This window comes from Pseudorasbora parva, chromosome 8 (assembly GCF_024679245.1).
Source record: "Pseudorasbora parva isolate DD20220531a chromosome 8, ASM2467924v1, whole genome shotgun sequence".
Lineage (NCBI taxonomy): Eukaryota > Metazoa > Chordata > Actinopteri > Cypriniformes > Gobionidae > Pseudorasbora > Pseudorasbora parva.
Window position 1 is genome coordinate 38,494,047 of NC_090179.1, and position 14,291 is coordinate 38,508,337.

The 14,291-nt window shown below is 36.5% G+C and overlaps 1 protein-coding gene and 1 long non-coding RNA gene across 4 annotated transcripts in view; one reads left to right on the plus strand and one right to left on the minus strand.

The window, feature by feature from the left end:
* Positions 1 to 14,291, plus strand: part of cadm1b (cell adhesion molecule 1b) — a 255,542-nt gene that overhangs the window by 199,152 nt on the left and 42,099 nt on the right. For 2 of the 3 annotated variants that reach the window (XM_067451163.1, XM_067451164.1), the window contains one exon: positions 4,240 to 4,293. The exons of the other annotated variant lie outside the window; for it this stretch is intronic. In XM_067451163.1, coding sequence (XP_067307264.1) covers positions 4,240 to 4,293 — 54 coding nt within the window. The remainder of the gene's footprint in view (positions 1 to 4,239; positions 4,294 to 14,291) is intronic. 3 annotated transcript variants of the gene reach the window in all.
* Positions 10,323 to 12,099, minus strand: LOC137084748 (uncharacterized). Its single transcript, XR_010906791.1, has 2 exons — positions 11,181 to 12,099; positions 10,323 to 10,910 (listed from the first exon to the last, which is right to left on the minus strand). It is a non-coding gene; the product is annotated as an uncharacterized lncRNA (long non-coding RNA).

A 14,291-nucleotide genomic window follows, 5' to 3' on the forward strand; every position in this document is an offset into this window, starting at 1 on the left:
GTCACACCGAGAACGTATTGATGTAAAAATGCATCAGTTCCTGTTTATGCAATCAATAAAGGTTATTGTCATCAAAAGAATCACAATAATTGCAGCGGGATCTTGGTGTGTTCCTTTCAGCATAAATAACACAAAAGAAAGGCAGGTCTGCCTGACTCATGCCGGCTCAGCTCAAATCTGGACCATTACCCAGAGATTCAACACATTCAGCATTGCTAAGAGACTATGGAAAAGAGCCAGTGGGTTTTATGAGGACACGTCTCGCAAAGTGTTGTCAGGGCAATCCCGCTCGCGATAAGTACTCGTATCGTCCATTTTCTCACCGCGTGATTGGAATTTCATATTTCTGTCCTTCACATACAAATGGAAATATTGCACGTCCAAACGCATTCGCATCTCGCTGCTCATAACGTTGAGCCAGGAGTCACCCAGCCTGCAAATTGCCCATGGAAAATTCTTGTTTGCTTGACTATTATGCATGCCACATCCTATTCAGACCTTTGTGTTGGCCGTATCCCCTGCATGCACAATTTCAGCCACGGGACTATGACATTTCCAAAACCCGTCTGTGATCGGTCATGGCGCGCGCAATCCCTGAAATATTTTCATCAGGCCGTGCGTCTCCCAGCATCTACATTCAGAGACATTATCCTGTCCTTGATGTTTTATCATTAGTTGGGAAGTGTTTGGGCTCCTACTGAGATCTTTTGATGGAGCACAGACAATAAAGTGATGGAGACAGCCAGCCAATTTTGCCTGCTGCGACTGTTCCCCAGCAAGGCGCCTGAGTAGCTGTGCTAAAAAGTGGAATGATAGTCACATCGCACAGCCACAGCACAATAGCTCGGACGCATTTGCCAGCGGCCCATTATTCCGCTGATTGTGCGAAGGCTGTATCCAATATGACTGTGTGTTTATTAATAAATGATTCTCGTAATGTAATTTTCTCTTCCTCCCATTTTCATACTCGCCGCATGATAGGAAATCTGCCTGAAAGATTTGAGTCACGTCGAGGGCTTCTTGTAGGGTGCTTTGGGTCATGCCGCACATAAATCTTTCTTTTCAGGTGCAAACTTTAGAGCTTGACCGTCCATGCTGTCACTTTGCAAGGAATGAAATGTCATCCGTTTGTTTGGGCTGTGCAATAAATATCTGGTGCATCTGCATCAGTTGCCGCAGCAATGATCTAAACGTCAGCAAGATGCCGCGAGACTTTCTCATACAGCATCTGAGAGCAGCTGTCAGCGCATTAAGAGAGGATGCCAAACTGGAAATGTTGCCTCTGCTCACGTCCATCACGGCATCTCGGCGAGGCACGTTCATGCATATACAGCATCCAAAACCGCTGATTTATCTGGAAACAGCTGCGCTATGTGTGACGTTACACACGCGCGTCTCGAATGACGAAAAATGATGATCGAATGCATTCCAAAAAACAACAAAAAAAAGTGATTTTAATCGGATTGGATGTGGTTTGGGTCACTTTGTAAACATCGGATTTCGTGTGGGTTGTTTTTCACTGTCATGTCTACAAACAAAACAACTAAACGGATTTGAGTCAGATATGCCAAAACATCGGATTTTTCTGCCTGTCTGAACAAAGCCTTTGGCAAAATGTGTTTTGTTTAATCACATGGCTTGTGTCGGCCAGTGTCATGCCCATTCAAAAGCAGGTTTTATACAGTACCAATGCTTGGACGTCTAATTCTATATTACTTAAGCCATCATATTTTATTGTTACAGGAAATAAGCCCGTCATTTCAATTCAAGTCATTTTCTTTACATTTTTCTTGCATAGTCAATTTGCCTTTAGCTATTTCAATAACAGTGTTTTGCAGGACAATGCTCCACTGTCAAGACATGCAATTTCATGTAAAAGCAAAATGACAGGCCATTTTCATTTCAATCAAGGACATTTACGTGCTATTGTCTCTCTTACAGTCCCTTTTCACCCGGATATTATTTAGATATTCTTTGGTGGTGATGTTCTATTCTTCTTTCAATGCATTTCAAGTGTGATCATTGGTTGCACAACCCAAACATGTTCAATCATGTACCAAATGTTCTAACAGGTAGTTTAAAACATTTATTTTGACTGTTCATTTTCTCTTATATTTTTATAGCTGATAAACATTTCAAATGTTTTGTGTCAGTAAGACTTTTAAGGAATTAAAGGCACAATATGTAATTTTTACTGAGCTTTTATTATGCCACAGACGAGCACTTCTGCTTCTTCTGCGCATGTGTGTGTGAGGTAACACGGCGATGTTTTATCTTATTACATACATCTGAGTGTGTTGAGTTTTGTTATAATGCTACTCTGAGCGTTCGCTCAGCGGCTACTACGAGACGCTTGTTCACACTGCAGTGAGCTAGATCGATATTAGTGGTAAAACATGGTACTCGTGATAAATCAAGAAAACCAGATTTAAACAAAAAGAGTAACACACATGATGTCATTGATAGATGATGACGCACGGACACGGCCTATATCCTGTTTAAAATTGCTTATATATGTGACAGTTAACACTTTTAAATAGATACAAAAACAATCTCTGTCAAATAAATTTTATTCTTTTGAACTTTCTATTCATCAGAGAATCCTGAAGTATCATAGGCTATAAAAATATTAAGTGGTTTCCAACATTCACTTTAAAAAAATATATATATATCAGGCCCCAATTGAAAATGTTCTAGTAACTGATCACATCAAAAAATTGTAGTTGTATTTCTGTGAATTAAATTGCATCAATTCACAGAAATTCAATTTGGCCAACTGAAAAATTCAATTGGAGACTTTTTTTCTTTTTACATAGTTGATATTAAATCATTTTACTTGTCGTTTATTTACATGAATATTTCATATATATATATATTAGGGATGCACCGAATGTTCGGCAACCGAAATTATTCGGCCGAATAAGCCAAAAAAAGCACTTTCGGTATTCGGCCCAATAAGTAAAAAGGCCGAATAATTTTTGCCGAACAATGACGTGATCAAATAGTAACCCACGTAGAGTGAGAGGCGGGCGCTTTATGCAGCAAACATGTCAGCAGTGTGGAAGCACTGTTTAGTGCTGCATCTCATGTCATCGATGAGAAGAGGAACCGACTTTCATGTGAGAGAGCAGAGAAGCTACTTTTTATAAATAAGAACCTGCCACTTTTCCTGAAGAAGTAGGCTAAGTAGGCTTATGTCTAGGACAGTTATTTATTTGTTGTGGGTTCATCCACCTTTTTTGCACTATTCAATGCACATTTGATGTTGTAGACATACAGAGTGTATTTTAGTTTTTTGGATTTATTTCTCTGAAAAGCAACACAAAATAGTAAAAAGCCAATTTTTTCTATTTAATTATTGTAATGGTAAAAAAATGGCCAAATAAATGGAAAAAATGCGAAACACCGCGTTCGGTATTCGGCCTTCGGCCAAGCATTTCATTATTATTCGGTTTCGGCTTCGGCCAAGAATTTCATTTCGGTGCATCCCTAATATATATATGGAACAATGACACCTTGTAGTTTATTCCCTTTATTAAGGCCATTAATTACACAGTCTTGTTACCTTCCCATTTTTTGTCTAATTTTCAATTATATATATATTTCTTAATATATGTAAGTCGAAAATGTCATAAAATCTTGACGCTGGTTGGTTTGGTTCATGTCTTTAAATTCTTTGATGAAGATTTAAAAAAAGAAAAGAAATCCCCATGGGAAAAAAAATGAATGGAAAAAATATTTCCGGAACTAAGATGGCTTAACAAGTGGGCAGGCACTGTTGCGCTCTATTGCATTTCTCTGCTTTTGAAACATTCTCACAGCCAAATTGATGCTAATAAGGCTTAGGAGTGAGGAAAATGGGAGACAATAAAGTTTTGAATTCCCCCTGCTAGGATTTGTAAAAAACAGGATATTGTTCATTAAACTGAGCAGATCACAAGACCTGATAAAAGAACAGCATGTCATACAAATCATTCCATCAAAATGACAGATATTGATCTGTTTGCCACAGCTTACACAGATGAAAAACAAGACAAAAAATCAGATTAATTAAAGATTTGTGTCCAATTGAGATTTAATTACCAAAAAGTCAGGTGTAAAATGGGTCTTGGTAAAGAGAGGTTTCTCTTTCTTTCAGATATCTCTATCATACTAACATGCTATCTTTCCATGAATGCTTTAGTGACTTCTCTCCTTCATTTAATACCTCTTATGTGTGTTTTCATTTTCTCCATCTAGATGTTCTCACCACAACCCCCCCACCCACCACTACCACCATCAACGCTTTCCAAGGTACAGTAACCCATCTGAGCTGCGGGGTTCTCACTCCATCTCACCCTTTTTTTACATTTTTCCTGTGTCCTGCTGTGCGTGTGCATTCACGTGTATGTATGTGTGTGTGTGAGAGAGAGAGACGAAGTATGCTGCTGATGCATGTTACTGTACGCGAGCTAAAAAACACAGCGGGAAGAGGGTAAAGTGCAGGGGCTCGTGCGGAGGCGGGCGGGCCGTCCTAATAAGATCTCGACGCAGATAGTGGACTCGGTGGCCTTGCGGTGGCTCGCCGTCATTGTCACTTGTCAGGTTGTGCTTGTCAAATCCTTTTCTGTCACTCGTCTGATCTTTCACCGTAGAGATTCATTGTGGAGTGAAAATCTTATCAGGATCTTGGCATGTCCGTGCCTCTGATTACGATTACAAATATCCTCGGCCTTCCACAAAAATGAAGTCAACACATCCTTGAAATGCGAGACATATTGACTTATTGTGTTTTTTTGTTTGTTTGTTTTTTGCTCCTTAAATGTTGTTGTCAGTTGTCATTATCAATTGTCCAACATTTTTAACATGTGAATGAAAGCTCAGGACAAGGAGAAATCCCATGGACCAAATTTTCAGTGTTTTCAGTGTTATACAGTAGGGGGAGCTATGACATCTCCTGAAAGAGTTACTGAATTTCCTGATAAAAATGCAAAGACGATGCAGAAACAAGCGATATCACGTTATCATATGCATATGTAAAACAATGCGATCACCAACATTAAACATCATATAAATCATATAAATGCTACTGAATGAAATGTGGACACAGGACCAGCTATAGAACTGTGAAGAATTAGGGGTGTGGATAGACTATGTACTTCATCTATTATTATTCTGAATCGGATCCAGACATGGTCTTTTACAAAAGCATGATTTTCTCAGCTTTTTGCTCAAACTTGCCTATATGTGTTGATAAAAAAAAGAATGCATGAAGCTAGAATAAACTGAATAATAGTTTTTTGAAAAATGTTTTTTTTTTTTTTTTTTTAAAGCAGAGGCCCTGTTATTTCTTTTGACATATTGCATGTTCAGATATTCATACAACAAAAAATTCTTCAGAAAATGGTCAAAAATGCTAGCCTGACGTGGTCATACTCAATTCTAGTCAGAATATGAGTCTGAATCTGCTCCATTGGGCTGTGATTATGGGGCGTGTTTCAACCGAACCAGGAAAGACCTCAATTGGATACACCAACAACCAATCAGAGCAACGAAGGGACGCATTGTCAAATGTCAACAGAGCTCAACTGCACTGTGTTGCCAAGTCCGTGTTTTTTCCGCGGGTTGTTTTCTATGTCCGTGGGTTGAAGCGACTATTATGTGATTTTTGACCCATGAGTGCGAATTTTAGCAGCAACCTTGCCAAAATAACACACATTTTACCCCCGGAGAACCCCCCGAGAAGCTATTGTTTAGGGCTAGTAAAAACTTGGCAATCCTGTCTGCATGCGCGCTGAAATCAGGCTGATATACACGATCTTTGCCGGTGTTGTAAAAAAATAAAATAATTTAATGATACACAGAGTACTTACCCAACATGATTATCATTTCTGAGAGAAATTGTGAAGGTGAATGCATATACAAACAAGCTCTCCGTTTAGGATTCGAACAAATATAATCCAAGCCCCTTTGATGACGTGATGATTACGTTACTGTTGATCATCTGTCCATCATCGTCTAAAGCCCGCCCTGATGATTCATCAGAAATGTTTTTTGAGCAGCAAATCAGAATGTTTTCTGAAGGATCATGTGACACTAAAGACTGCAGTAATCATGGGCGTGCGTTCTTTTTAAGACCAATGATATTGAACCTACTCACTTTTATTGTCCCTAATTCAGCACGTCTGTTTACCTACCCCTAACCAATAATGAACATTTTATTATTAAACGCGCGTTAAACGTTTTATTTCCACTTTTCAAATGTTTTCTTCATTTTTATTGAAAACAAGTGCCTATCTGACCTGATATGTGATAGGAAAAGGGAGTAGAGCGAGTTCGGCAAAAGGCGGATTCGAACCGTGTGTCGATTTGCGTCAACTTTCTGCCATAACCCTACATTATTGTCAATGTAAATGCTTTGGTGACGTTTGTCATTTTGTCTGGCCCAACCAGACGTTTAGTAAAATATGGGGACTATTTGCACAAAGTAATTTGCATCTACTCCAGTAAAATTTCGGGGGGACCCACACACATTTTCTTTTGCTTCTGACACCCATGGGAGTAATGATGCTGAAAATTCAACTTTGCCTCACAGGAATAAAGTACATTTGAAAATATATTCAAATAGAAAACAAAACATGTATTAAAAATTGTTACAATACTGTTTTTACTGTATTTTGATATATATATTTTGATATACAACAGATTTTTTTTTTTCCATAAATGTCATTATCAATTTTCCAAAAGCGTTTTTTTTTCTGATCAATGAGGTTTTCTTGAGTGCTTTAAAATACTTTATGAACCAATCCATGTTTATTAACATGCAAAGGAAAGATCGGGACTAGGAATCCCAGCAAATAAATCAATGGCGGGTAATTGGTGCTATATAGAAATGTAATACATTTTTGATGAGCTAGCAAAGAGTGAGAAAGGGATTGGGTGCACACTCTACTATCAAAAAAAATCAATTAAGCCATAAAGTCTTGCCGAAACGCTCAGTAGCTTTAGGGGGTGACATTTAGAGATGATTGCCATTTATAACACAAAATAAATGGCTAAATGGAAGCACCGATAGTGGCACCTTTAACAGATGCCGCACATTCTCCTCTTTCGTAAAATCGTCATGCACGGCGAGTAGGAGCCTGATGGTGTCAGCCTTTCAGAGGAATCATCTATACTCAGGACTTTTCTGTGATCATCAGGCTGAACTAAGACATGTCTGGTTTTCTCTCGGAAGAGCCGTTCTCTTGTGTTTCTTCCCGGGCCTAACTTCGCCGCATGCAGAGCAAGCATGTAAGAAGTTTATTGGTGTAACCGTCTTAACCTCGGATTACCATTCGAGCAGAACTTGCTTTCAAGCAGACATGGCGGGTAATCCACTGACGTTGAGGAGAACTCGAGGGACCTGCTAGTCATCTGAAACAGTCACAGTGTTTTATCTGATATGCAGTCTGGTCTTTAGGGCCTGTGGACAGCTACGGATGACAGAACTGACCCTGGATCCTGCGCGTTTATCTGTGGGCATGAGGGGTCGGGTCAGGGGAATTGGAGCTGCCGTGGATCAGCGATTAATATTGATAGGTCCGTGTAAGTGCCAAGTTGGTTTCTGTGTCAGGCCAAAAATGGATATATGGATGCATATGGAACAACTCCTCACAGCATTATGTTATCAGTATTGCATATGTTGGATTGTATTATCAACACTGAATTTACATTGCACCTTTTGTAGCTTTTATTTATGTAGTAGAGACCGGAAAGTGATTAAACAGACTGATTTCATCAACATCCATGTTTATGCTCACTTTTCGCATGTTTGGATATACAATAAAGACATATTGGCATTGGCAAGTATTTACATATACACTGCTTTGGAAATATAACAGATCTTTACTAAGCTTTTACATTGTGCTTATATTTAAAGTGAAGTATTTTTACTTTTTACTTCTTACTTCCATAAGCATAATATTTATTATATATATATATATATATATATATATATATATATATATATATATATATATATATATATATATATATATATATATATATACACACTGTAAAACCCAACAAGTTACGGTAACTCAAACCATTTGAGGAAACCGATTGCTTCAAACCAATTAAGTTTTAAAACCATTAAGTATGAGTACTGAAAACTCATATACATTGAGTTAAATTAACTCATATTTTAGTGTTGTTTAAGTGTTAAAACTTATATTTTAGTGTTGTGTTGATCAATTATTAAGAGTAAACTGAACTTAAAGATTTTAAGTTAATTTTATTAATTCAGTTTGAATTCAGGTAACAAATCTAACTAAGTCTTAACAACTACATGGTTACTTAAATGGTTTTAGGAAACAGATTGCGGCAAATGGTTTAAGTTCATCAAACTCAAAGTGATTAAGTTACATAAGACTAAGCACAAGCTAACATTGGTACAAAATGAAGACAGAACAGGAGGGTATTTTTAAGTAATTTATTGAAATATAAAATTTACATCATAAATACAGTATGCCATATGTTCACAAATATAACTAGACAAAAAATATTAGACTTTTTCACCAAATAAAACAGCACAAACATGTTTAAAAAAGTCATAACATTTAAATAACCAAACATATAAAATAAAAAAAATTATGTAAAAAGGTACGTTTCCTCAAAAAGCAAAAGCACTGTATGATCTTTAATGTACTCTAAGTGTATTGCACTGACCGAAGACTTGGCAGACATCACCACCTCATCTTTAAAGACAATCAAAGCATCCAGTGGGTTTAAAGGTAACGTTCCCTCTTCCTCCTCGACAGTAAGGATGGTGACTGTTGGCTTCTGCACCTGGTCAAGCTCCTTTTTTCTATATGCATTGGAAAAAAAGTTTGTATGTCACCACATATAAAAATAACCCTTGTCAGGGCAGACACCATATTTCAATTTTCATAAATAAAAAAAACGTTGTTATAAGGAACGGATTATTGTTGATTTAATTGGGCGTGTGCTTATTTAAAACCCTGTAGTTCAATTTTGTAAAGATGTTAAGTTGTTTGTCAGCAAGGTTTAATTGGGGGAAAAACATTTTCAGGGGTGTATCAGCCGAATGTTCTAGACCTTGAATTGAATGACGAATTTAATTGAATTGAATTGAATTCAAGCGATAATGCACACATTGCAAAACATTTGTTTTTCATGTCAGTATGTCATAAATAGAAAGAGGCAACAGTTTACTGTCAAAGATTTGTCGCTCACATCACGCCGCATCCAGTGTAGACAACATAACGGACTATAAGGGGCTCTTTTGTCCTGTCGCGCTGCTCACATCCGGTGTAGACAAGGTGAAACAAGACAGATTTGATTAACAAATTTTAAATGGATAATGGCAAGACATCCTTGGTGTAAATTACGTTCTTCTTTCAGATTAATATAATCAGAGCGGTATTAATAAATGTCCTGGTTAATCCAAGCATTATAATGGCAGTAAATGGCTGTCCAAAATTTGAAGCCAAAAAAGTGCATCTATTCATTATAAAAGTAATCCACATGACTCTGGAGGGTTAATAAAGTACTTCCGAAGTGAATCGATGGGTTTATATAAGAAAAAAATCCATATTTAACTCGTTATAAAATAAGAAAATAACTAGTTTCCGGCGCAACGATGACGTCGGATATAGCGTAAAAAAGCATAACAGCCACGGCGTTGACGGCGGACGCAGCGTAAAAAACATAAATGATGTGACGATGATGTCGGGCATTGCACAAGCGTTTTGAATCACGAGAGGATATTTTTCTTACACAAACCCATCGATTTAATTCAGAAGGCCTTTATTATTCCCCCGGAGCACTTTTAAAATGGATGGATGCACTTTTTTGGGCTACAAATTTTGGGCTGCCATTCACTGCCATTATAAAGCTTGGACGAGCCAGGACACGTATTAATATAACTCTGATTGTATTCGTCTGAAAGAAGAATGTCATTTACACCAAGGAGAACTTGAGGGGGGGGAGTAAATCAGGGTGAACGATTCCTTTAAGCTTGAGCTGAGATTGGTTAATTATGTGTCAAATAAGCTTTTGCTGTGCTCAATGTATATGCTAATGAAAGCCTAAATTAAACGTTTTGAAGACTAGATTTTCAATGGACAGATTAATAAAATTCTTATGTGTTTGGAACAATATGAGGGTTGGTAATTTATGAATCATGACTGAATTTGTATTGGCAAGTGGACTATACATTTAAGACAACTTGAATGATCAACTATCAGTTACTGTAACCACACCATGCATTTATGCTGGTGGCAGCTGAAAGGTTAACATGTTGCTAAATAAATGTAATGTAGTTTTGACATGTGTCCTACCTTGTGTCTTGAAAACATCTCCTGACTCTTCCTTTTAAATAGTAACAGACCTGCCAGGATCGTAGTTTTTTTTATGATTCATGACAAGACTTCTTTCAACCACTGCAAATCTAGCATTGCCAATTACCTTACACCTTTACAAACCCAAGGCAACTTCAGGATAACTGCCAGTGAAAATATAACACACGAAATGTTTCTGTTTATATTAGGAAAGCCGACTATAACAACAACTTTCAAGACTTGACCAGTATTCTCCTGAAGCAATACAACATGACTTTGAATGATAGACAGACTGGACTTTGGACTTTAAGCCTTTTAAAAAAATCATATTGCTTCAGAAGACTTACAAGTTGTGCTAAAAGACATTTATGGTCATAATTACGTTTGCAAAAATAGCAATTCATTCAAAAATTTAAATTGAAGAACAAACTTATATTTGTATGAACATTATGTAACTGTTCATAACGTTATCATTTGCATTTTGCACAGTAACGTTACAAAATTCCATTGATTTGTTCAATGTTAATTCTAACTTACTTACTCATAGAATTGTAGCCACGTTGCTGCCATTGCACCTTCGTCTTTGCTCTGAAAAGATTTAAAAGCATGGCAACAATGTGTTAGTGTGAGTTTCAAATGAAAAAACGTCATGAGAAACAAATAACAGTTTAAAATTTTATCTAACGTTAGCAAAACAGGATCTAAAATGCTCCTCAAGTCACTTTGTTCACCCCGGAGCTTCAGCTGCTTTAGTCAAATTAACTAGCATCACATATGATAGAGGAAACTCGAATTCGATTAACAATACATTTAAAACGGTTGTAATATAAGGAATGCGTGAGTTTGCATTAACGTTACCTTTTGCTTTAACGTAAGTTAGTTAACGTCACTGTGGCACGAGACGAGAGACATGGAAAGATGGCCAACTGTCTCAAAAGCCAGCGTTTATCTGTCCGACTGTGAGAAAGCACAAACATATATTTTTTAATTCCCCGCTGACAAACTGCAGTGTAAAACAGCATAATTAACTCCAAACGTGTACATTACCGTTGATAACACTGGTGCAATAGCGCATTTGCTCCTAATGTTAGATTGTTTGCTGGCTAACTTTACACACAACATTACTGAGCTGGTTAATCTTCGGATAAACATAAAAGAGTTACGAAAATAACACTGAAAACGTTCAAACATGAGCGAAATATGAATAAATAAGTTTGAAACGCTTACCTTTTGTTTTTCTTGACTGTAGCGCGAGCCGTCCTGCTGTGACTGGACTGAAGGAGGGAAAATGGTGCGGTTTTTGTTACCTCGGAAACTCACTGGGATGATACTTTGACATGACTAAATGTAATGACTTTAAAAGAGCTTAATGTAAGACTGTAGGCTTAATATGAGGTAGATTAATGTATATACTATTGTTTATTTATTTATTTTATCAGCTTTTAGTCTTTCCTGTAGCTCAATGAGTAGAGCATGGCGCTAGCAACGCCAAGGTCATGGGTTCGATTCCCAGGGAAAGCAAGACTTGACAAAAATGTAAAATGTGTACCTTGAATACAATGTAAGTCGCTTTGGATAAAAGCGTCTGCCAAATGCATAAATGTAAAATGTAAATGTAGTTATTTAATTGGCCATAGATGTAAAATACTAGATTAAATAAATATCTGTAACTTAAACCATTAGAGTTAAAAAGTTTTAGTAACTTATTTAGATTGAGGTTTGCTTACAATAATACATTTTTGAGTTAACATCACACATATTTGTTAAGTTGAATTAACTTTTTTGGTAACATTAAGTAAAATGAACTTATTTCATTTAGTGAATTTCACTGTTAGGTTTTACAGTGTATATATATATATATAATATATATCTTTCCCTACCAGCGGTTTTTAAAAAATGTTTCCAGCCACCGCCAGGGTTTTTGATCATTTCATTTTATTATTCCATACAATATTTTGTTGTATAAATATCAGAACATGCAATACATCAAAAGAAAAAATAGACCCTCTGCTTCTAAACACATTTTTTTTCCAGTGGCATGCATTCATTTTTTTATCAAAACTTGAATATGGGTAAGTTTCATTAACAAATTTGAACGAAAAGCTGAGAAAAATCACATTTTTGTCAAAGACTACATCCAGATCGGATTCGGAGTGGTGATCAAACACAGATGGAGTAGATCGAGTCTATCAACACCCCTAATGCTTGCAGTCCTGTAGCTCGTTCTTGGTCCACATTTCATTCTGTAACATTAGGCCGTTTTGATTTATATGCGGTTTAATGTTGATGATCACGTTATTTTATTATGCATCTGCTTCTATACGGCCGCTTATTTTTTGTTGTTGCATATTCTTCGCCTGTGTTTTGATCTGGAGATTACATACTCATTCAGGAGATGCGTAATAGCACCCCCTAGTGTCTAACAGTGAAAACACGGAAACCCGAAAAAATGTCGTGTTAGCCAGGAAAGTGTTTTCTTAGGGGTGGGCGATATATATTTTTTAAACTCTATATGGATTTGGACATATCGTATATATCAATATGTTGTTTATTATTAATTCTGATTCCTCCACTTTGCTTGTTTTGCCTTCTCTGTGCTGTGCTCGCGCGCCTCCCGCCTCGTTGCTTTTGTTCCCCCTCACCTCGCGTGTCATCTCATTGAACACGGCGGCGTTCACAACCAGCCAGGTTAGGATTATTTATCATGTTGACAAGCGCGTGCATTGTTTAAGACTCAGTTTAGAGACCATGTTTTCCTTCTAACACAACTGCTTGCTAAAATTCATAAAGAAATATTAATGTTCATCATAGTTCAAATCGCAAGTTTCATCCACAGTCAGGTGGTTGACACTATTGGTGCGAGACGCGGTCACAATCATGTCAGTTTATGATTTGTAAACCGTACGATTGTTCGGTTAAAATGTCAAAATGATCGCAAATCATTTGAAAACATTTTAAAATTATTGCAATATAATTATTATTATTATTTTGTCAGCTTTATCACAGGATTATGATGAATAGGTCTATTCATGTTTTAACCAAGAGAGAAATACGAGACATCCGGGGTGTCCTATGAGATACAGTGCTCTTCTATAAGTTGTATTGTAGCCATCATATTATAGACTACCTTCTGACATTCATATTTCGTTCTGTAACTGGAAAAGAAGTGAATATCGGCTCATGTGTACATGATCCGCATGATGAGGCGCTCAGTCACGCTTTAGTATAGAGTGCGACATCTACCGTTTGAATTTTGGTACAAATTTAACAGGAAGTGGTTTTATAACAAAATCATTTTATTTATATCTCAGTCATGCCCCCATCTTTCTGCAAAATGCTTACTGTTTACTTTAAGTGTAAAAAAGGAGTCTTTGATTCATCTTTTGAAAGCATTAAATGAATGAAAAGAAGGCTATATGTATTATTTATTTTCTTTTACAGTTAAATTATTATTATTTATGTAATCAGGGAGTTTTTTTTTTTTAAATGTCGCAAAAGCACTTTGTTCCTACATGAACTGACTACCTCTTTGCACGTCAATGAAAAAGATTTTGTGGTATTTGGCATATTTGTTTTGCTGTAGTTTTTAGGGGGTTATTTTTCCTGTAAAGATATCGTTATATAGCAAAATATATCGAGATATATTTTTTGCTCCATATCGCCCAGCCCCATGTTTTCTCACAAATAATGGAAAATTCTGTGTTGGGTGGGAAAAGAGTTAAACTAAATCAGGTATTTTAAATTGTAACAATATTAATATCACAATATCAAAATAATGTTTAATTATGTGTAGATAAGAGACTTATAATTGTTATTTGTTATTGAAACTTTTAAATGGTAGACTTACTATTAAAATAAATTACCTTTATGATAATTTTATGCTGTTGTGTAACTATATATTATTTAGTAATATAAATATAATATGGTTATAAATTACCAAAAAATAGCCATCAGGTTAACCTTGTTTCA